Consider the following 19,802-nt stretch of genomic DNA (forward strand, 5'->3'; position numbering starts at 1 on the left):
ATCATATCAACAAGATCAGCTTGCCAGGTCTCATCCAGTTCGCGTACATCTACGAACCGCCGTGGATATTTGCGCCGAGTGGGTCTGTGAAGTTCATCCACTAATGTCGTCTTTATTTTTTTCTGGCTCTGTGCTGCCAAATTTTTAAACTTTCTTCCAGGCGCTTCTGCTCTTCAAACAGGATTGATTCCTTGCTGGTTTACTCCAGTGCTATCACTCTAGCATAAAGCTTCCTGTTACGCACGCGCACCTGTTTAAGGGCTTCACTGATTTGCGTTACTCTCTCGTGATATTTTTCGTCTGAACTATTGAGAACTTTGAGGGAAGCAGCATCGTTGAACTGTTGTGGGTTGGCTGTGTTACTCAATCCTTTACCATCCAGATCATACTGATATCGTCGGTGGTTTTGAATCCAACACCCGGAGGCCCACGAATAAATTGTTTACCCCCACCACGCTCCGAATGTCGCCCAAATATGTCTATACTCATCACTGGACGGTCGCTGAACAAATGATGATTCTATGTTTATCCGCCGCTAATAAACGGTTCCAGCCTCGCGCAACTCCTCAATAATGGAAACTATTTCGTTGGAATGGTTGGTATTGCCTGCAGCCTGCGACGCCATAAGTAGTCGGAGACGATCTACAATTTCATTTGGATCATCCCAGTAGACGTAATCAACATCTTGCCCCTCCTTTCGCGCAATCTTATAGTCGGGTAAGCCTTTACTTGATTTTTTCGGCGAGCTGATGTGTTGTGCAATGAAATTTCTATACTTTACGCTTTTTAAATCGTCTCGAAGACTTCCATCGGCTTGGTAACGTTTTCGATGCGCATTTGCCATGGTTACGATTTTTATATAATTATTCTTGTCCACGTCATTTACAATCGATGCATCGGGTGATTTTTTAAACAATAATTCAAGTAATTCGGGTGTTCTCTCGTAACCTTTATCTCCCACATTGATCATATTATCAATGAAATTGATTGGCGTATCACCAATCATTATACCGTTTGTCAACTTTCGAACATTGTATGTGGTATCCAAATCTCTCTTTTTGCTCGTGCTGAACATTTTCAAATATCGCGCCATGGAATTCGTTGTTTTCTTCACCGGCGTGCTTGTAGTAGAAATTTCACCAAATTTCAGTGTTTTATCATTTGCATCTATAAAATTTCCGTCGTCGATATACTCAAGCTCCTCGTCGTCATCCCCGGTACTCTCGTCATCCGTTTCTTCTTCTTTTTTTATTGCAACATCCGTTAATTCCGTTTTAATTTCTTGTTTAATATGCTGCTGCTGCTTTGAAGTATCGGCCAATTCTTGCAACAGTGTTACTAAAGGATTGAATACCTCCCCCATAACCTATTCGGTCGTGTTTTTGTCCAGCTTGATTATCTTGTGCTTCCGACGTATGACATCGCATGCTTTCGATATTTCACTCAATGTATCGCTATGCTTATGAATCTTGGTACTCTCCATGTTGCCGACTCGATTGTTGCAATGAAACTGTGCAAGTTTACGTTAGTTTATGCTTATAAGGCAGTCAAACCCCTTCCTGTATCTTCCCCTATTGATTCCGCTATCCTTGTTAATTACGGTAAAACTGTAATTACCGTCATTCCAGCATGCCGAGCACAAGTCTTTAAATTGCTGATACATCATGTCGGTGTTTACATGATCGTTGTAGATATGTTTCAGATTCATTTCATCCTGCCGAAATAGCACCAATAAGTTTGCTTTGTCACGCACCAGGTGTTTTGGAATACGCGCATATGTTTGACTTAGATAAAAGCTATCGACATCGCGATGCCTGCCCATGCTGAAGTATGCTCTGATATTATCCTGCTTTTCACAACCCACATCGTCGAAAATCATAATAGAGTTGGGGCGAGCATCTTCCGGTTTTATAACCTCATCGTTCCCGCGAAACGGGAAATAACCCACGTCCTGTACGGGTTCTGGTAACTTTTGCAAAAATTGATACTTTGGCTGAATGAGAAATTTCGAATAGACGTAGACATTTTCGAATCGCAATCCACTGCCGTGGGTGATGAGTGAGAGAAGAGTGTTAATTTTACCACAATTGGACGGCCCGCAAAATACTGCTCTCGCAGTATTTGGCAGCAATTTTCCATGTCGTTTTTCTATCTTCCTCTTTCCATGCCGAACCATTTTGTCGAAATTCGCGACAGGTAGTTTATCAGGCTGATTTTGAAATCTCATGATGTTTGTTCAACATGAGAACGAGAACTAAGATTACAGCATATAAATTCATCCTTTTATAGAACTTTCGTTAGTTGTTGCTCGACTATGAGGACGTGCACACGGAAGAGGCGCGGTGGAGGTTTGCTAAATAAAATCATCAATCATCTCCGGGTTGAATTGCACGTGCCGGGGTATCAGTACTGCGGACCCGGAACGAAATTAACCAAGAGGTTGGCTCGTGGCGATTTGGGAATCAATCCACTGGACGCTGTGTGTAAAGACCACGACATTGCATACGCAAAGAATCAAGATATAAGCGGGAAATCTTGCCGACAAAGTGCTCGCTGAGAAGGCGTGGAATCGCGTCTTGGCCAGGGACGCTAGTGTGGGTGAAAAGCCGTAGCCTGGGGACTCATCAACACCATGAAAGCTAAATCTAAACTCAGAATGGGCTTAGCTATGAAGCGGTCGAAACTTGGAGCGGCTGGCTACAAAGAAGAAATCTACAATAGGCGAGAAGAGTAAACAGCGGAAGAGGACAGTGAATCTTAAATCCATCATCACATCTGCAAAGGTCGCCATGCAACCAGGTCGTACGGCCGTCGAGTCGGCGTTGGCGGATGCTCATTGGCTGCGCATGGGACTGGGAAGAATGTTCGTGTGCATATCGCTGTGATCCGCCGCTTGGAGGGGAGCTGCGAAACGATCGCAGCGCGCGGGGTGGCGAGTAGTGAGTTGAGCCAGCGTGTGTTGTGATAGCATTTTGTATGAGAAACAATAGAAGGTATGTGGAATTACACTTGTTATGCTGTTAACTGCAAAAATAACGGTAAAACTAGTGATTGTATATTTTACAAATTTCCAACTGCATCACATAAAATAGTTCAAAGGCAAAAATGGATTACTGCTGTGAAAAGAAAAAAGTAAGTAATATAACTTTACTTTCGATGCCTTAGTTTTCTATATTTTTAAAATCAAGCCAACTATATCAATAGGTGAACTGTTATGCTATCTGCATGAAACACTATATAAATACATAAGTATTATTGTTTTTTACAGTCCTGATGGTTCAAAGTGGACTCCAAAAACTCATCATGTGATATGTAATGCTCATTTCATTGGCAAGAAAAAATCAGATGATCCTGCGAGTCCAAGCTACGCGCCAACTCTATTCCCTCCAGTTTATCATGCAAAGCAAGTAAATGAAAAAGCTGTTTTGAGCAGGTAAATGTATGAGAAGTAAAAAAATAATTATAAAATTGAATAATATATACATCGATATTTATATAATAACATATGTATCTATTAATTATAGGTACAATTGACTCATGAACCGAAGAAAGACTCTTCACAAGCATAACATCGGAGTGAATTGTGATACTGGAAATCAAGTTAATGACGACCCCAACAATGTTGTCAATAATATTGGACATGAACCTATGGATATAAGCAGTGCCGAAGTAATTGTAAAGTGATCAAGAGTGTCAAGTAGATTTTGTAAGTTCTGCTGGTATCGAACAAACAAAAACTTTCACTTGTAACAGATATATTTACATGACTAACTACTGCGATGCTGAAGTTCAAACTGAAATACCGGAAATTGCCACTCTCAAAACTATTGTGAATAGGAAAAAAATGAAAGATGAAGAGGCACAATGCGGCACATCGTTAACAGATAGAGTAGATAAGTCGGTTGGTTTTAACGGAGCTGTAGGTGAACAAAATAGGAAACAGCATAGTTTCTGTGGTTTTCCATCTATTAAGACCGATGAAGATTTATTAGATATTGCTGGAGTGAACTTCCAGAACTTTAATTTTTTATTATCTAAAACTGAAAACCCATCGGAAAGATCTACAATAACAAGAGAACAGAGGCTTTTAATTTTTTTAGTGAAAATTAAAACTGGACTGACATTTTCAGCCATAGCAATTTTCTTTGGTTTACATCGGTCAACTGTCTCCAAGATATTCTTTTCAACTTTACAATATTTGAGTTCGTCAACTGCAAATTTAGTGTTTTGGCCAAGTAGAGCTGCCGTACAGAAAACTATGCCGGAATGTTTTAAACCTCAGTACTCTAATACTCGGGTTATCATAGACTGCACTGAATTCAAGATAGATGTTCCGTCAAGTGTTGACGACCGTATTTACTGTTACTCTCATTATAAGAAAGGTTTTACAGCAAAAGTACTGATTGGAATCACACCATCTGGGTTCATCTGTTTCAAATCGAAAGTTGCTGGCGGTAGAAAAGGTGATTCCCAATTAACTATTGAATCGAATTTGGTAGATTCATTGGAAGATGGTGATGTGGTTTTAGCAGATAAAGGTTTTCCTGAAATCAGATCTATCATTGATGCAAGTGGTAAACGAGTATTTCTTATTATGCCACCATTTTTGGAAAAAAAATCAGAATTTTCGAAAGAAGAAACAGATCTGACTTACAACATCGCAAGAGTTCGAATTCATATAGAAAGAATTATGCAACGACTTAAAACATATCAAATTTTGTATAAAATTCCAGAACATTTGTTTTTTTGCATCGATAATATTATTCATGTTATCTGCGTCTTAGTAAATTTACAGCCACCAATTTTTTCTAATAAAACAAAAACTATCAAGTAGAATAATAAAAACCTTTATTCGTAAAAGGTAGTGGTTTTCATTGTATATGAGGCTCACAGCGAATACCCGCGGCACCACCCGCTAGAGAGAGCCCCAGTAGCGCTTAGACCGGCCAGAATTGAAATGAGGAACGGCAGGATGCCGCCAATTTTATCAGGCACTCGCTGTGAGCCTCGCTCGTGCTGCCACCTAGCGGTTTCAAAAGCTAAACAGCCGGCGTGTTAATTTACATTAGAGGCATACTGATAAATATCCAAATCAGCAAAATATTATCAAATAAGTGATATTTCCATTGTAACAGTGAAGTGAAAAGTTTTTACGAATAAAGGTTTTTATTATTCTACTTGATAGTTTTTGTTTTATTAGAAAAAATTGGTGGCTGTAAATTTACTAAGACGCAGATAACATGAATAATATTATCGATGCAAAAAAACAAATGTTCTGGAATTTTATACAAAATTTGATATGTTTTAAGTCGTTGCATAATTCTTTCTATATGAATTCGAACTCTTGCGATGTTGTAAGTCAGATCTGTTTCTTCTTTCGAAAATTCTGATTTTTTTTCCAAAAATGGTGGCATAATAAGAAATACTCGTTTACCACTTGCATCAATGATAGATCTGATTTCAGGAAAACCTTTATCTGCTAAAACCACATCACCATCTTCCAATGAATCTACCAAATTCGATTCAATAGTTAATTGGGAATCACCTTTTCTACCGCCAGCAACTTTCGATTTGAAACAGATGAACCCAGATGGTGTGATTCCAATCAGTACTTTTGCTGTAAAACCTTTCTTATAATGAGAGTAACAGTAAATACGGTCGTCAACACTTGACGGAACATCTATCTTGAATTCAGTGCAGTCTATGATAACCCGAGTATTAGAGTACTGAGGTTTAAAACATTCCGGCATAGTTTTCTGTACGGCAGCTCTACTTGGCCAAAACACTAAATTTGCAGTTGACGAACTCAAATATTGTAAAGTTGAAAAGAATATCTTGGAGACAGTTGACCGATGTAAACCAAAGAAAATTGCTATGGCTGAAAATGTCAGTCCAGTTTTAATTTTCACTAAAAAAATTAAAAGCCTCTGTTCTCTTGTTATTGTAGATCTTTCCGATGGGTTTTCAGTTTTAGATAATAAAAAATTAAAGTTCTGGAAGTTCACTCCAGCAATATCTAATAAATCTTCATCGGTCTTAATAGATGGAAAACCACAGAAACTATGCTGTTTCCTATTTTGTTCACCTACAGCTCCGTTAAAACCAACCGACTTATCTACTCTATCTGTTAACGATGTGCCGCATTGTGCCTCTTCATCTTTCATTTTTTTCCTATTCACAATAGTTTTGAGAGTGGCAATTTCCGGTATTTCAGTTTGAACTTCAGCATCGCAGTAGTTAGTCATGTAAATATATCTGTTACAAGTGAAAGTTTTTGTTTGTTCGATACCAGCAGAACTTACAAAATCTACTTGACACTCTTGATCACTTTACAATTACTTCGGCACTGCTTATATCCATAGGTTCATGTCCAATATTATTGACAACATTGTTGGGGTCGTCATTAACTTGATTTCCAGTATCACAATTCACTCCGATGTTATGCTTGTGAAGAGTCTTTCTTCGGTTCATGAGTCAATTGTACCTATAATTAATAGATACATATGTTATTATATAAATATCGATGTATATATTATTCAATTTTATAATTATTTTTTTACTTCTCATACATTTACCTGCTCAAAACAGCTTTTTCATTTACTTGCTTTGCATGATAAACTGGAGGGAATAGAGTTGGCGCGTAGCTTGGACTCGCAGGATCATCTGATTTTTTCTTGCCAATGAAATGAGCATTACATATCACATGATGAGTTTTTGGAGTCCACTTTGAACCATCAGGACTGTAAAAAACAATAATACTTATGTATTTATATAGTGTTTCATGCAGATAGCATAACAGTTCACCTATTGATATAGTTGGCTTGATTTTAAAAATATAGAAAACTAAGGCATCGAAAGTAAAGTTATATTACTTACTTTTTTCTTTTCACAGCAGTAATCCATTTTTGCCTTTGAACTATTTTATGTGATGCAGTTGGAAATTTGTAAAATATACAATCACTAGTTTTACCGTTATTTTTGCAGTTAACAGCATAACAAGTGTAATTCCACATACCTTCTATTGTTTCTCATACAAAATGCTATCACAACACACGCTGGCTCAACTCACTACTCGCCACCCCGCGCGCTGCGATCGTTTCGCAGCTCCCCTCCAAGCGGCGGATCACAGCGAACGAAGCTAGTGTCAACAAACATCACTCGAACAAAACCGAACGGCACAATGCAACAATGGAGGCGATTGCGCTAGGCAAGGGATTATACCTGAGCCCCTACCGCAGCAGCATGGGTCTGTATTTACGACCGGCAAAAAACTAGCAAAGCTACCACTCCGAGCTCTCACCATCATTGATTTACGCAAATATGCTAAAAGTATGAAAATTTCACATTTTCGTGGATTTTTCATGCGGAATGATCTACCGAAATCAGGACCAAAAATGCGAGAATCTGCAATTATTAATTTTGACGATAAAAACGGTCCAGGGACACATTGGGTTGCGTACAAGAAAAATGGTGACCACTTGGTGTATTTCGATAGTTTGAGTGATCTGAAACCGCCTAAGAATTTGAAGAGGTATCTCGGTGTTGGTAGCGTTGAATACAATCATAAGAGGTATCAGGAATATGATACCATGATTTGCGGCCACTTGTGTCTCAAATTTCTCAGCGGATAGTTATGAAAAGACAAGTGTCACATGAACAAGCATTAGTCATGTCGGAATCGTTGACGTTAACACTGTCCGGCACATCCTCCGTGCTGGAGGCTCAATATTTCCCGCCAACCGAGTTATCACCGAAGAAAAACTATGTTCCCGGACTCGTCGAGTTCCTGACATTCAATTCAATACCCAATATTCATGAGACGTGTAATAAATTTTACCTGAAACGAGCGGACAACAGCAGAGAGGTCATCACGATACCCACGGGAAGCTATGAAATTATATTGAAAATTTTCTGCGTAAGGAGCTAGCCTCCGACATCACCCTCAGTCTGAGAGCCAACGACAACGAGCTGAACAGTGAAGTCACGTGCAATCAAGTAGTAGACTTTAAACCCAAAGATGCTATCGGCCGATTATTGGGATTTAAAGTGGTTGAGCTAGCACGATATGTTACTCATAAATCAGAATTACCGGTGGCCATACTGAAGGTTAATACTTCACGCGTTGAGTGTAACATGACCACAGGAGCGTACATAAACGAGCGTCGAGCTCACACGATTCACGAGTTTTTCCCAACCGTTCTATCAGGATATAAGTTTGTCGACGTGCCTGCCAACAGTGCCAACGTCATTCACTTACCAATCGCCGTACAGTCGATACATCATTTACAGCTGAGAATAGTCGATCAAGACGACGAGCTGATTAATTTTCGTGGCGAAACGATAACTGTGCGTTTACACGTCAAATCACTCAAATAATGGGAATCGTGTTTGAGACGAAAAAGTTGGGCAAAATTTATAAAAGTGAGACGTCATGGTCAAAAATCATCAGTTGCCCACCAGAGCCTAGGTCTTTGATTACGTGGAAATTTTGGAAAATAAGAATTCGTGTTCGCTGCATCCTGTGTGTGTTACCATGGAAGAAATAAGAAGAATACAGAAACCTGTGTTATTCGACGAATCGATTGCGCACTCTGAGATTCATGCTCATAAGTCGTTTGCATCACCACCTTCCAGTACATTGTTGTATTGTTGAGTACAGCCCGATTAGTGGTACGGTTAAGAAATTAGTATAAGTCAATTTTGGGATAAGACGTTTAATTATGATTATGTGAATAAAGAAAAATGTGTGTAAGGTTATTTGCTCAATTTGAAATAAGATGATCTATTACCATAATTACGTATAAGCCAAAAACAGAATGTAATTGCTGATAAATAAGAAACATCTATTCAAAGTATCCAACCGTAATTTTTTTAAACGTTCTACTTCACTCAACCATATGATAAAAAAAAGTTGCCATCTTACGGCGAGCATTGGAAACAACGCAGAGTCGATCGGTGGAATATCGATTCATCTATAATGCGGCAAACCTGCGGCAATGCCCAGTAACACCAACTATCGGTAAGATCGGAAACAACTATTTTGTCGGTAAAAAATTTGCGCCATCTAACGGTAAATATTTGAAGTATCCGCTCATCCGGCGGCGAAAAAATCAAAATAGCTACTCCGTAGTCCGTAAACACAAAAATTTCATTGTCAAACTTTCTGTCGGTAAAATCGAGCAAAAATACGGGTGGCGCCACCTATGTTAACGCTTCAGCCGGTAACAATATCGTGGGTGAGGCTTACCATCGCGGAGGTAACATACCGGCTGTCAGTAACGTAGGAATTGGGGCTACTATGCCGGTACGCCACCATTTTTTTGGGGTTACAACTCTCATATCTATACTACTCGTGTCGAACGTTGGAATCGGAATGCCATGAGGCAAAGAGGATTAGACGTAAGGTGTACAAAATTGTGCCAAATAGAAGTAGCAGAGTCGGCAAAACGCGAGTGGTCTGAGACAGAATGGAAATAGGAGGACAGGAACGAAATGATAAGGGTGTTGCAAGGATCGTGGGAGAGTGTCAAGATGAGAGATACGTGTGGCGATACGCCGGACATAACAAATTATTGAATAAAATAATTTTTTCTTTCTTTTTAATTCTGAAAAAAATTCATAGCTTGGAAACCAGATCCCGGCCTATGATGAAGTTTACACAAGTTTTGTTTGGCGGAAAATTTTACACAAGATTATGTACTTTGAAATATAATTTTGTTTTAATGAAGAAATCGGAACTTATTCATTTCTATTTGTTCTTTTGTCGTTTCACCACAACTTTTGAAATAATTGTTGCATATTTTTGAAAATTTGTGTAAAATTGTATATTTGTGTTGTACAAAAGTTGCCGGAAACCGGAGTTTAGTATTGCAAGTGATTACGTCTTAACGATGTGAAACCGTCAAAATTACGATCGGCTATCAAGTATCGCATAAGCTTTTTTCTTCTACTATCATTATATAAAAAAAAATTTACACTTTGACCGTCTTTGCTTGCAGAAAACGGTACAAAATTTGGACAAGTTTTATTTCCATCATCATCGAGAGAGTTAGGTAAATTTAAACAACTGCAATCGATTAAGCGTGAAAAAATACAAGTTTGCATTCAACTTGTTTTCAAAAAAGTTGTCTGTTTAAGAGATGTTTAACAATTTACATTTACGGGTACACCTCGAATATTAATAAACATTTTTTAATCAAAATTAGAACACGTCAAGAATAAGGATTAACATAATTTTTTTTTGTTACATTATACCAAGAAGATTGCGAGAAAATTATATAAAAAATCATAGAATTTTATTAGTGCATCGATAGCTATTGAATTTAGGCTTGCACGAAAAATGAAATAAAATATTTTATTTTAAACAAGATGAATTTTGAAAATTTTTGATAAAATATCATTACAATTGCCATTAAATATTATAAAAATGTTATACTCGCCGTGCACAAATAGTAACATACAACTTTTTATTATTGGCTTACATGAATATAGTTGATTATAATGATTTGTTTTGTACTATTATGTACTAATTATACAGATAAATATGTATGTAACAACGAAGAAAGTTCAATAATAAGATCAGATAACGGAGAAAAAATAACTTCTATGTCGCTTCAAAATGGAAATGGGTTCTCTAAATGCTGCCAAACGAAAGATCGGGAAAAGTACACATATTTTTATAAAAAATCAATCAAATACGATAATTTTTGAGCGAAAAGGTGATTGTCGTCTTTTTTTTTTTTGATAGCGAGAGAAACAACGAAGATTCGTAAAATTTCGAGTTTATTTTAACGCACGTTTGGAAAGGACAAGAGAAAAATGTTTTTTCATTAATTGTCGCATAATGGCGAAGTTGTTAGCTGATCATTGAAGCGCCTCGCCGCTGGAATCTCGAATTGACAGGAAAGATGGAGCGCGTAATTCTTGTCTGAAATGTGAAGATTAAGATTATTTTTAATTGACATATATTTTTATCAGCGATGAATTAAAAAACGCAGAAAAACTCGTGAAATCATATTCACTTTCGTTCAGAATTTTCTTTGTAAAAATCGTCACTTTTTACATTCGAGCTTGAAAATTAATATGATATCACGGTTTTTTTGGGGTTGTTTTAGTACATCGATAATTACATTATGTGGCAATTAAATATAATTGTAGTTTTCACATTTTAGACTAGAAATACTGTATCTTTCCTGTCGATTGCAGTCTCTAGCGACGAGGCACTTTAATGGTCAACCGTTGACTAGATATATTTTCTTCAGTCAACGGGTCAACTAATAACGCTGTCGTTTTGCAACAATTTGGTGACAAAAATGTTTGCTCGTACCTTTCAAATATGTGTTAAAATACACTCGAAGTCTTAAGAAGCTTCGTTCTTTCTTTTCCTATCAAAAATAAAACCACCGACAATCACCTTTTTTAAGTCTCTAAATCAGGACACTGCGTTAAATCGACGGTTGCGTAGAATAATCGGCTATCTCGAGTCAGGCTTGAAAAACCGGCGATTTCGAGGTTCGCTTGGAAAACCGGCTTTCTCGAGTTTCGCTTGCAAAACCGGCTATCTCGAGTTCAGCTTCAAAAACCGGCGATTTCGAGGTTCGCTTGGAAAACCGGCTTTCTCGAGTTTCGCTTGCAAAACCGGCTATCTCGAGTTCAGCTTCAAAAACCGGCGATTTCGAGATTCGCTTGGAAAACCGGCTTTCTCGAGTTTCGCTTGCAAAACCGGCTATCTCGAGTTTCGTTTGAAAAATCGGCTGTTTCGAGTTTCGCTTGCAAAACCGGCTATTTCGAATTAGGCTTGAATAACCGGCTATTTCGGGTAAAGTTCAAAAACCGACTATTTCGCGTTTGAAATTTGATCGGCCGCAAATTAAGTTGGTAGCACTGTCCGGCTGAATACGAAATTCATAAGCGCCTCACAAAATTCATACAAGCTCCGTTTTGTGAATATAGGTATTATATGCTTATCTACATAATTATAATGCAGAAATGAAAGTATAAAGCATCAGGCGTATGTCGAGATGAAATTAAGGATTATCATTTCGGCATCATGAAATTTAATGTCATTACCAATTTAATGATATTACCAATTTCATGTCATTATGCCGAAATGATAATCTTTTATTTCATCTCAACATACGCCTGATGCTTTACACTTTCATTTCATGACATTTAATGTCATTACCAATTTCACGTCTTTATGCCAAAATGATAATCTTTAATTTCATCCCAACATACGTCTGATACTTTATACTTTCATTTCTACATTATAATTATGTAGATAAGCATATATAATAATACCTATATTCACAAAACGGAGCTTGCCTGAATTTTGTGAGGCGCTTACGAATTTCGTATTCAGCCGAGCAGTGCTACCAACTTACTTTGCGGCCGAAAAAATTTCAAACGCGAAATAGCCGGTTTTTGAACTTTACCCGAAATAGCCGGCTATTCAAGCTCAATTTGAGATAGCCGGTTTTGCAAGCGAAACTCGAGATAGCCGATTTTTCAAGCGAAACTCGAAGTAGCCGGTTTTTGAAGCCGAACTCGATATAGCTGGTTATTCGACGCAACTGTCGAAATATACGGAACCGGCGCCCTGACTTGACTTAAGTCATAGATACTTTCCATCGGATAAAATCTGGAAGCATGCGGGGGAAGGCGCGATTTCGTATGATGACAAACAACCCTGAGTACATCCCATCATACAACTGCGCCTTTGAAAGTGTGCAGCAGTTGAGTTGGTATTTGAAGGAGTGTACCGGCTCTCGGGAAATCGTTCCGTCTGTACAAAGAATTGGGTTTTTTAAGGGCAATAAGGTCTATGGATATGCCTTTTTTCCAAAAGAATTCATCCACACGTTCGCATCAAATGCCATCAATGAGGTATAGGATAAACTGTCGGAGAATATGAAAATGGATGACATTGCCAGTTGTCGCAGATGCCTCCTTCATTATACATTAGGACCTGATGGTGATATAGCGGATGGATCAAATCCTCTTGTTAAAGACTGTCTGAAATGGAAGCATCTACCTAAAAAATGTAGGTCTAATACTAATAGAATTTATTACAATTGTTACGTCCGGCGTATCGCCACACGCCTCGCTCGTCTCGTCACTCTCCCACGATCCTTGCAGAACCTTATCATCTTATTCCTGTCCTCTTATTTCCATTCTGGCTCACGCCACTTGCTTTTTGCCAACTCTGCTAATTCTATTTCCCGCCATTTGCGCATCTTTCGTCTACTCCTGCTCTTTACCTCAGATTCATTCTAATTCCAACATTCATATAATTAACTTAAACTCCAACTTCCAAGTTCAATCTCAGTCTAAATAATCATTTCACCTATTCCTAATCCAAAACACCTAGTTACGCAATTACACATTTCTTAATTCTAATAAAGCCTTTATACAACCCGAAAGGTACACCTTCTCCATCTCATTATCACTCCTTCCATCATTCCCGGATTGAGAACAGCGACGAGACCGAATCCGAATTACCCAAATAACATCTTGGGTGGGCATAGAGGTGATTCAATAACCGCTCGTCGAATCAAACCACTTTAAGCCCGTAACACAATTATTACAATTATATATCCTATTTTAGACATAGAATTGAAACGATATATTCAGTCAAATTATTTACTTATCTAGAAAATAGAGAGAGAGAGATAGCCAGGATAGCGGTGAATACCATTAACCCGCCTGAACCACAAGCAGTGGCGGCTCATTTGGGGGGGTACAGTGGTCGGAACCGCCGAGAAAGTCGGCAAAAGTTCAAATTTCAAAGTTGGCGGTCAGAGTTGGTTCAGAGATATGTTTAAATATAAAACATGCCGATGATTCGAAAACAACAAGATGAAGAGAGATTACGTGCAATCAAATTATTTTAGAGAAAGAACCATACGAATACTACGTGTACGAAAACGGGATTCTAATGAAGCGAGTAGGTGAGAAGAACGTCGTCGTATCGCTGACGAGTATGCAACAAGATGTGATACGTACGACACACGGAAATGGACATTTTAGTGTCAAAAAAATGCTCGAGAGTATCAAATCGGAATACTGTATTTAAAAGTTATCCGAGAAGCTCGAGAAGTGCGTGAGCTGCTGTGTGACGTGTATACTTGCCGAAGGAAAACGTGATAAGAAGATCTTTGGTAATCCATGGCGTATTGTCAGTAATCACGGTTCGGCGTTCACATCGAATGAGTTTCGAAATTACTGTACGGACGAGAATATCGAACACGTAGTGATAACGACAGGGGCATCGAAAGGAAACGAACAAGTCGAACACATAAACCGGATAATCATTTCAGTTCTCACGAAGCTCGCTCTCGACTGTTGCGACAAGGGATTCCGACACGTCGATAACGTTTAGTGTGCAATAAAAGCACTTCCCAGAGGAGTGTGGGAACCAGTACATTAGAGGTGTTCTTCGGAGTAAAAATACGTCACTGAGAAGACAACGAACTGTTATCACTGATTGAAGAGAAAGCAGTATCTCTGATTAACGACGAACGAGAGGAGTCACACGTAGTCGTGATAGAAAATATCGCGGAAATTGAGCAGGAAAATAAGAAGATTCAGAGTCGGAACTGCGAACCAGCTGCCCAATACTGAGTTAGCGATTTGGTGGCCATCGTGAGAACTCAGTATGGGCTTGGTTTGACAATAAAAAAAAATATATATATGTCGGGGTGAAGCCTCGGAAAGGCGGAGAGGATGTAGGATCTGCTTTACGTGGATTGCTCATTGTAAAAAGCGCGATGATCCCAACACGTCCGGTCAATTCGCTTGCTTTTCCGAGACAGTCGATTTCATCCAAGCGTTGTTATAAACAAACCATTTGTTTGTTCTATATTCAAAGCATGTTGAATAACGCTTGACGCTTAATACGGCGGACTCATTCAAAGTTCAAGTTTCGAATTCACTTGATGATGCATCCTCTTTATTCTTCTCCGACAATGTATTTGATTATGTATTTGAGACCGTATAAAATCCCACAAGTCAAAGGAAATGACCGATACGAAATGATTCGCTAAGAAGATAACGAATGCCCAGGCAACACTACGTCTTCAGAGGTGTATTTTGCGTGGGATTAAACCTCTTTAGCGGCTATAACTAGTAGATAATGGACAAAATGCAGCATTCTAGAGTCTAATGAGGGCTTCACGAGAACTTCGCAAGACGATCGTTGCATCCTGTCGCCCAAGTCTAGCGCCTGTTTTGAACCTTCGACTCCTACGGTTGTGAGTATTTCGAGGGTCTGTAGAAGTTTATTTTGTATGTGAATAAAAACCTCTTTATTGAACAAAATGTTGCATTCCACACTGAGAAGCTAGTTATGTGGATAAGTCGTAAAAATATATCAAAGTTTGGTATTATACGTACACACGTACACCTTACACGACAATATCACGCAATACAATACACTTGTCACTTAAACGTAGAGACACGTATCCTACAATCTCGGAAACTTCTACGTGTACTAAGCTTGAAATATTACACCAATTGAATCGGTGCAATTCCAAAAATCGCTTAGTGGTAACCTAAATCTATACCTACATAATATCTTATTCATTCCATCATTGAGTGAATTTTTGCGTATTCGGTTTAAAATGAAGGGGTTATTTGAAATACTTCTACGGAGCTGTCTGTAGTGAGGCTAGGCTCTGTAAACCTTGCACAAGACACAAGAATTTTAGGAATCTTCCTTATATCCGCCTATCCCCAATACAGAGTGGCAGCTTCATGCGTTCTCGGCGAAGATCGTAATCACTTGGAGAGAGATTCGAGAAACATTTTCGTACATACCATCCGAAAAATTAAGTCCTGCTGTCTCAATTTCTAATCTCATTTGCAGTTTCACTGTTGGTTGACATTAACCATATCAATTTTTTAAATATACTTCTGAGTTGATAATATTCACTATGCTCGTCATTGACATAATTTTAGCGACAATTTACTAAGAAGCATATCAATTTTTCCTACGCTAAATCTTCCAAAAAAAGAATCAGGATACTGCATATTTAACACACTAATTTTCTGTATTATTTCATTAAGATCTGGTATGCCAGTATCAAATTTCGATATGAGGATACAATCAAAATTTTTATCCCGTTATCTCTAAAGTCATAGGATAAATGCCAAACTCTGATATATTTTCACCAGTTATTTCCAGAAAAAGTTTCTCAGTGTAAGTTCTAATGAGGGTCTGGCGAGAACTCGCAAAACCCTCGTTGCATCCTGGCACCTAGGGCCATGCTAGCAGTGCAGATCAGCATCAAGAGTATCCTATTATTCCACGGGAGGACGTTTAACCAAGTCGTATATCGTATATTGAATTATAATATACGTGTACACTAAATTCTAGTACAATAATATATTGTTTATTTATATGTTGATGTATTTGTTTATTGAATTATTTATTTAGCGAAATATTCATTATTTCATTTGGTTATTTAAGCGGGCAGTAATTTTTTACATATATCTTATCTACAGACATCAAAACATGATGTATAAATCTATCCTTGTACTACCAAATAATATTCATAATTATTATACTAATTATAGCGGAAACAAAAATGGAGTCAGAAAACATTCATTCACGTAAATTTTCTTCACCACGCTGTTACCAGTATTGATGTTAGCTTACAAGTACTTGCATTTTCCTATTTTCTTAGTGTTGCCATGATGAAGAATTCTGGCTAGTTATCTCCCTTTTTGGAAAACTTTATATTTTAAAATTGCAGACACACTAGAAGCAATAGAACGCATGTGTAATAATTAATAGGTGAACTTTAATCCTACGTGACTTGGAAGTTAAAAATAGAAGTTAGAGGTTTATCAGTGCTTGAAGAGGTTATCTGGAAGCTCCGAGTATTAAACTGGGCCCTACTTTTTGACTACGAAGGACGTGAAAATTCATATTACGAACTTGAAGTTCTAAGTAGGCTCTAAAAATGATGAGTTGGATGCTACGTGTATTGAAATACGCGCTAAATTTCGATTCGAATTGTCAGATTCTCCTTCGAAGGTCTCTCTTAGGGTTCATTCGCATGGTGGTTTTGCCTCTCTCTGTTCCGCTAAGCACGCAGCGGAATACAGAAACATCAATAAGTTAGTCGAATATTCGATATCTTATCAGTTACATGCATGCAAGATTCATCATAATCTACACGGAAATTATGTGATTATCATCAAAGTTGTAGTAGCAATTTGTATTTTTTAAAGCGCATATCCACCGTTGTCTTTGACCAAACATATTTTTCTCCTGATGTATCTGAGATGATTTGTTTTTGCGGATGACTGTAGGTTACGGTAGTAGGGATGATTCAAGGTCGCGCTAGAGTGGCATACTCGAGAACGGTGTGTGAGCGTTCCAGTTTTTTACATGATATTTTTTAAAGTTCAGGATGTAGTAAAATTCGTAGCTGACGACCAGTAGACGACATTGAGCCAACGTCACATCTGAATAGCGTCACGCGTCTCAAATCTATTTTTCTAGGCTTACCGATTGTAATAATTTATCTTTAGTATGGTTTAAATATATTTCATATGGAAACACTTACCATCGTCAATGGCATTCGATGATGCTTGAGATTTCGTAGACTTCGATGGAAGGATTTGAATTTTAGGATCTACAACGCCTTGACACTCGGGCAATATTAAAGGCTGCTTGAGTTGTTTGATACCTGTCTTATCCTCCATTGCAGAATACTTTAGCTGAAACATTGAAGGATGATATCGGTGAAACTTCAAATTTTGCTGATTAACATGAAATTCAAACTATAAATGAAGTTTCACAAAACAAGTATTTTTCATCCTGTTTGAATTTCTTTTATTCATTAAGTGGCTAAATATTGATTTAGATCATATAAAAAATAAGCATTCAAAATATTTCAATTTTTTATGTGAAATAGTCTGATGCCAGAAATTTTTTTACGAAGAAAAGCATTATTTAATATTATTTGAAATAATATTTCGAAACTTTTTGAATACAATAATTCCGAATAAGCAGGAGAATACTTATCTTTTGAAACTTGATTGATCGTAAACACTTCGTGTCAGCAAAGAAAAAGTTTGAAATTCTACTCTGCCATGTTATTTCAAGCATGAACATCGAAAAATAATGATTATAGAATGACGAGGAAGCAAGTCGGTGAAAGCAACAAATGAACGGTGGGCTGTCACGCGACACTCACAAGCAGGTTAACATTAGTCGTCGTGAGACAAACATTTATTTAATACAAACAGCAAATCCGTGACAAAGTTACATATGTAAAACAGAGTTACGTTAACTAAGGTAGAATACAGAAATAATTCAGATCGAAAAAGATCACAAGTGTAATACGCGTTTCACAAGGTGAAAATAGAAAACTTTCATGAAATCGCATCGACCAACCGCAAGATCTGCAAAAGCCGAAAAGTACGTTAGCTCGGGCAGTTCAGACCGGCGACTAACTGTACACTAGACCGTGTAGCGATCGTTCAGACGTGGAGCACGCCTCGAAGTGAAAGCAGGGCTACCTTGCGAGAAACTATTACTTAACTTCCAGGAGAACATTTGAAGAGATCGACCTCCAGGCCAAACTGGGGCCTTAAGCTGGAATTTTGTTTCTTATGTCACAGTGGAGCGGTGATAGAAGTGATGAGGGTCAATGTCGAGTTAGGTCGTGTACACGCTTACGAACATCTCTTCGGCAGATGTAACATAACTTTAATATTTAATTGGCCACGGTTTCGACAATAAATCGATGATAATTATTTTTGAAGTATCTAAATAGTTATGCTAACACGCCTGAACTTGTTTACTTGCTCTCTGTAAAATGTTTCGCAGTTGATACTTTGCATTTTTTACTCTGTAGACGTTTCATCACATCAAATTTCAGCTGTCATTGTACGTAGGATATGGATGATTTTTCATCACGCAATAGAATAGAATGATAAAGTTTGTCGTTTGTTTCGCTTTTCGGTGATCGAGGCCGTATTAAGTTTAAAGTAAACATAAAAATATGACCTAACTCGAAACCATTGAGCTTTACTCTTCCATCAGTATTCTACCCCAGCTAGCAACGTCTGTGAAAATTCTGCAAGAAAATTATAGCAAGGCATGTCCTCGTTTGCTGTCAAAATTACAATAAACTATTCTGCACAACACTTGTCAAGCAAAACATTACTTAAAAGCAACAGTCTCGATTTATCATGATCTTAAATAACAACTCTTCCTGTGTAATTGCTGCATTACAATTATTCTCAGTATATAAACATTTGTTGAAAAGCAACAAAAATTTGAGAAAATGGAGTACATAGTTTTTTTCCAAGACACTAGGGTGGTTACAAAAACGTTTTTTTTTTTCACTTTTACCCCTTCAAGTGTTAGTGTTTGTTGAAAAAACGATTGTCCTAAAAGATGAGCTATTTGGCTCAAGTCTACCGGTCGCTATTTTAATTTCCATTTCTCATTCATTTAACATAGGTAAATCTCACTCTACGTCGAAAGTTATAATACTCGTAAACTATTGAATATTTTTTGAATTTATGTGTAGATCCTCGAGGCTGATTTTCCAAGTTTTCCAAACCCTCTATAACAATGCATAGTTATCATTATTCAAACACATATCACAGTAATTTTCTCGCTGATGATATTTACGACAAACAAGAATATTAGAATACATATTACAATCATCCGAAAACTATCGATTTTTTCATGTTCATTAAAAATCGATAGTTTTCAGACGCTTGTAATGTGTGTTCTAGTGAGAACTATTTCAACTTTGCACGGTACAAGTGTTGTGTGA

At 37.7% G+C, this 19,802-nt stretch overlaps 1 protein-coding gene and 2 long non-coding RNA genes across 4 annotated transcripts in view; 1 reads left to right on the forward strand and 2 right to left on the reverse strand.

The window, feature by feature from the left end:
- The window catches only part of LOC124174883 (facilitated trehalose transporter Tret1-like), a 69,073-nt gene extending 50,570 nt beyond the window's left edge, over positions 1–18,503 (reverse strand). The window contains exons 1-2 of one of the 2 annotated variants that reach the window (XM_046554486.1): positions 18,407–18,503; positions 17,574–17,727 (exon numbers count right to left, since the gene is read on the reverse strand). In XM_046554486.1, coding sequence (XP_046410442.1) covers positions 17,574–17,712 — 139 coding nt within the window. In that variant the 5' untranslated portion in view covers positions 17,713–17,727; positions 18,407–18,503. Of the gene's footprint in view, positions 1–17,573; positions 17,784–18,406 lie in introns of those variants that run through there. The other variant, XM_046554476.1, reaches the window with a different exon arrangement.
- On the forward strand, positions 3,067–3,445 carry LOC124174908. Its single transcript, XR_006869028.1, has 2 exons — positions 3,067–3,132; positions 3,336–3,445. It is a non-coding gene; the product is annotated as an uncharacterized LOC124174908 (long non-coding RNA).
- Positions 6,564–6,942, reverse strand: LOC124174904. Its single transcript, XR_006869025.1, has 2 exons — positions 6,877–6,942; positions 6,564–6,673 (listed from the first exon to the last, which is right to left on the reverse strand). It is a non-coding gene; the product is annotated as an uncharacterized LOC124174904 (long non-coding RNA).
- Positions 18,504–19,802: the final 1,299 nt, after the last annotated feature.

The sequence above is a fragment of the Neodiprion fabricii genome, chromosome 1, assembly GCF_021155785.1.
Source record: "Neodiprion fabricii isolate iyNeoFabr1 chromosome 1, iyNeoFabr1.1, whole genome shotgun sequence".
Classification (NCBI taxonomy): Eukaryota; Metazoa; Arthropoda; class Insecta; order Hymenoptera; family Diprionidae; genus Neodiprion; species Neodiprion fabricii.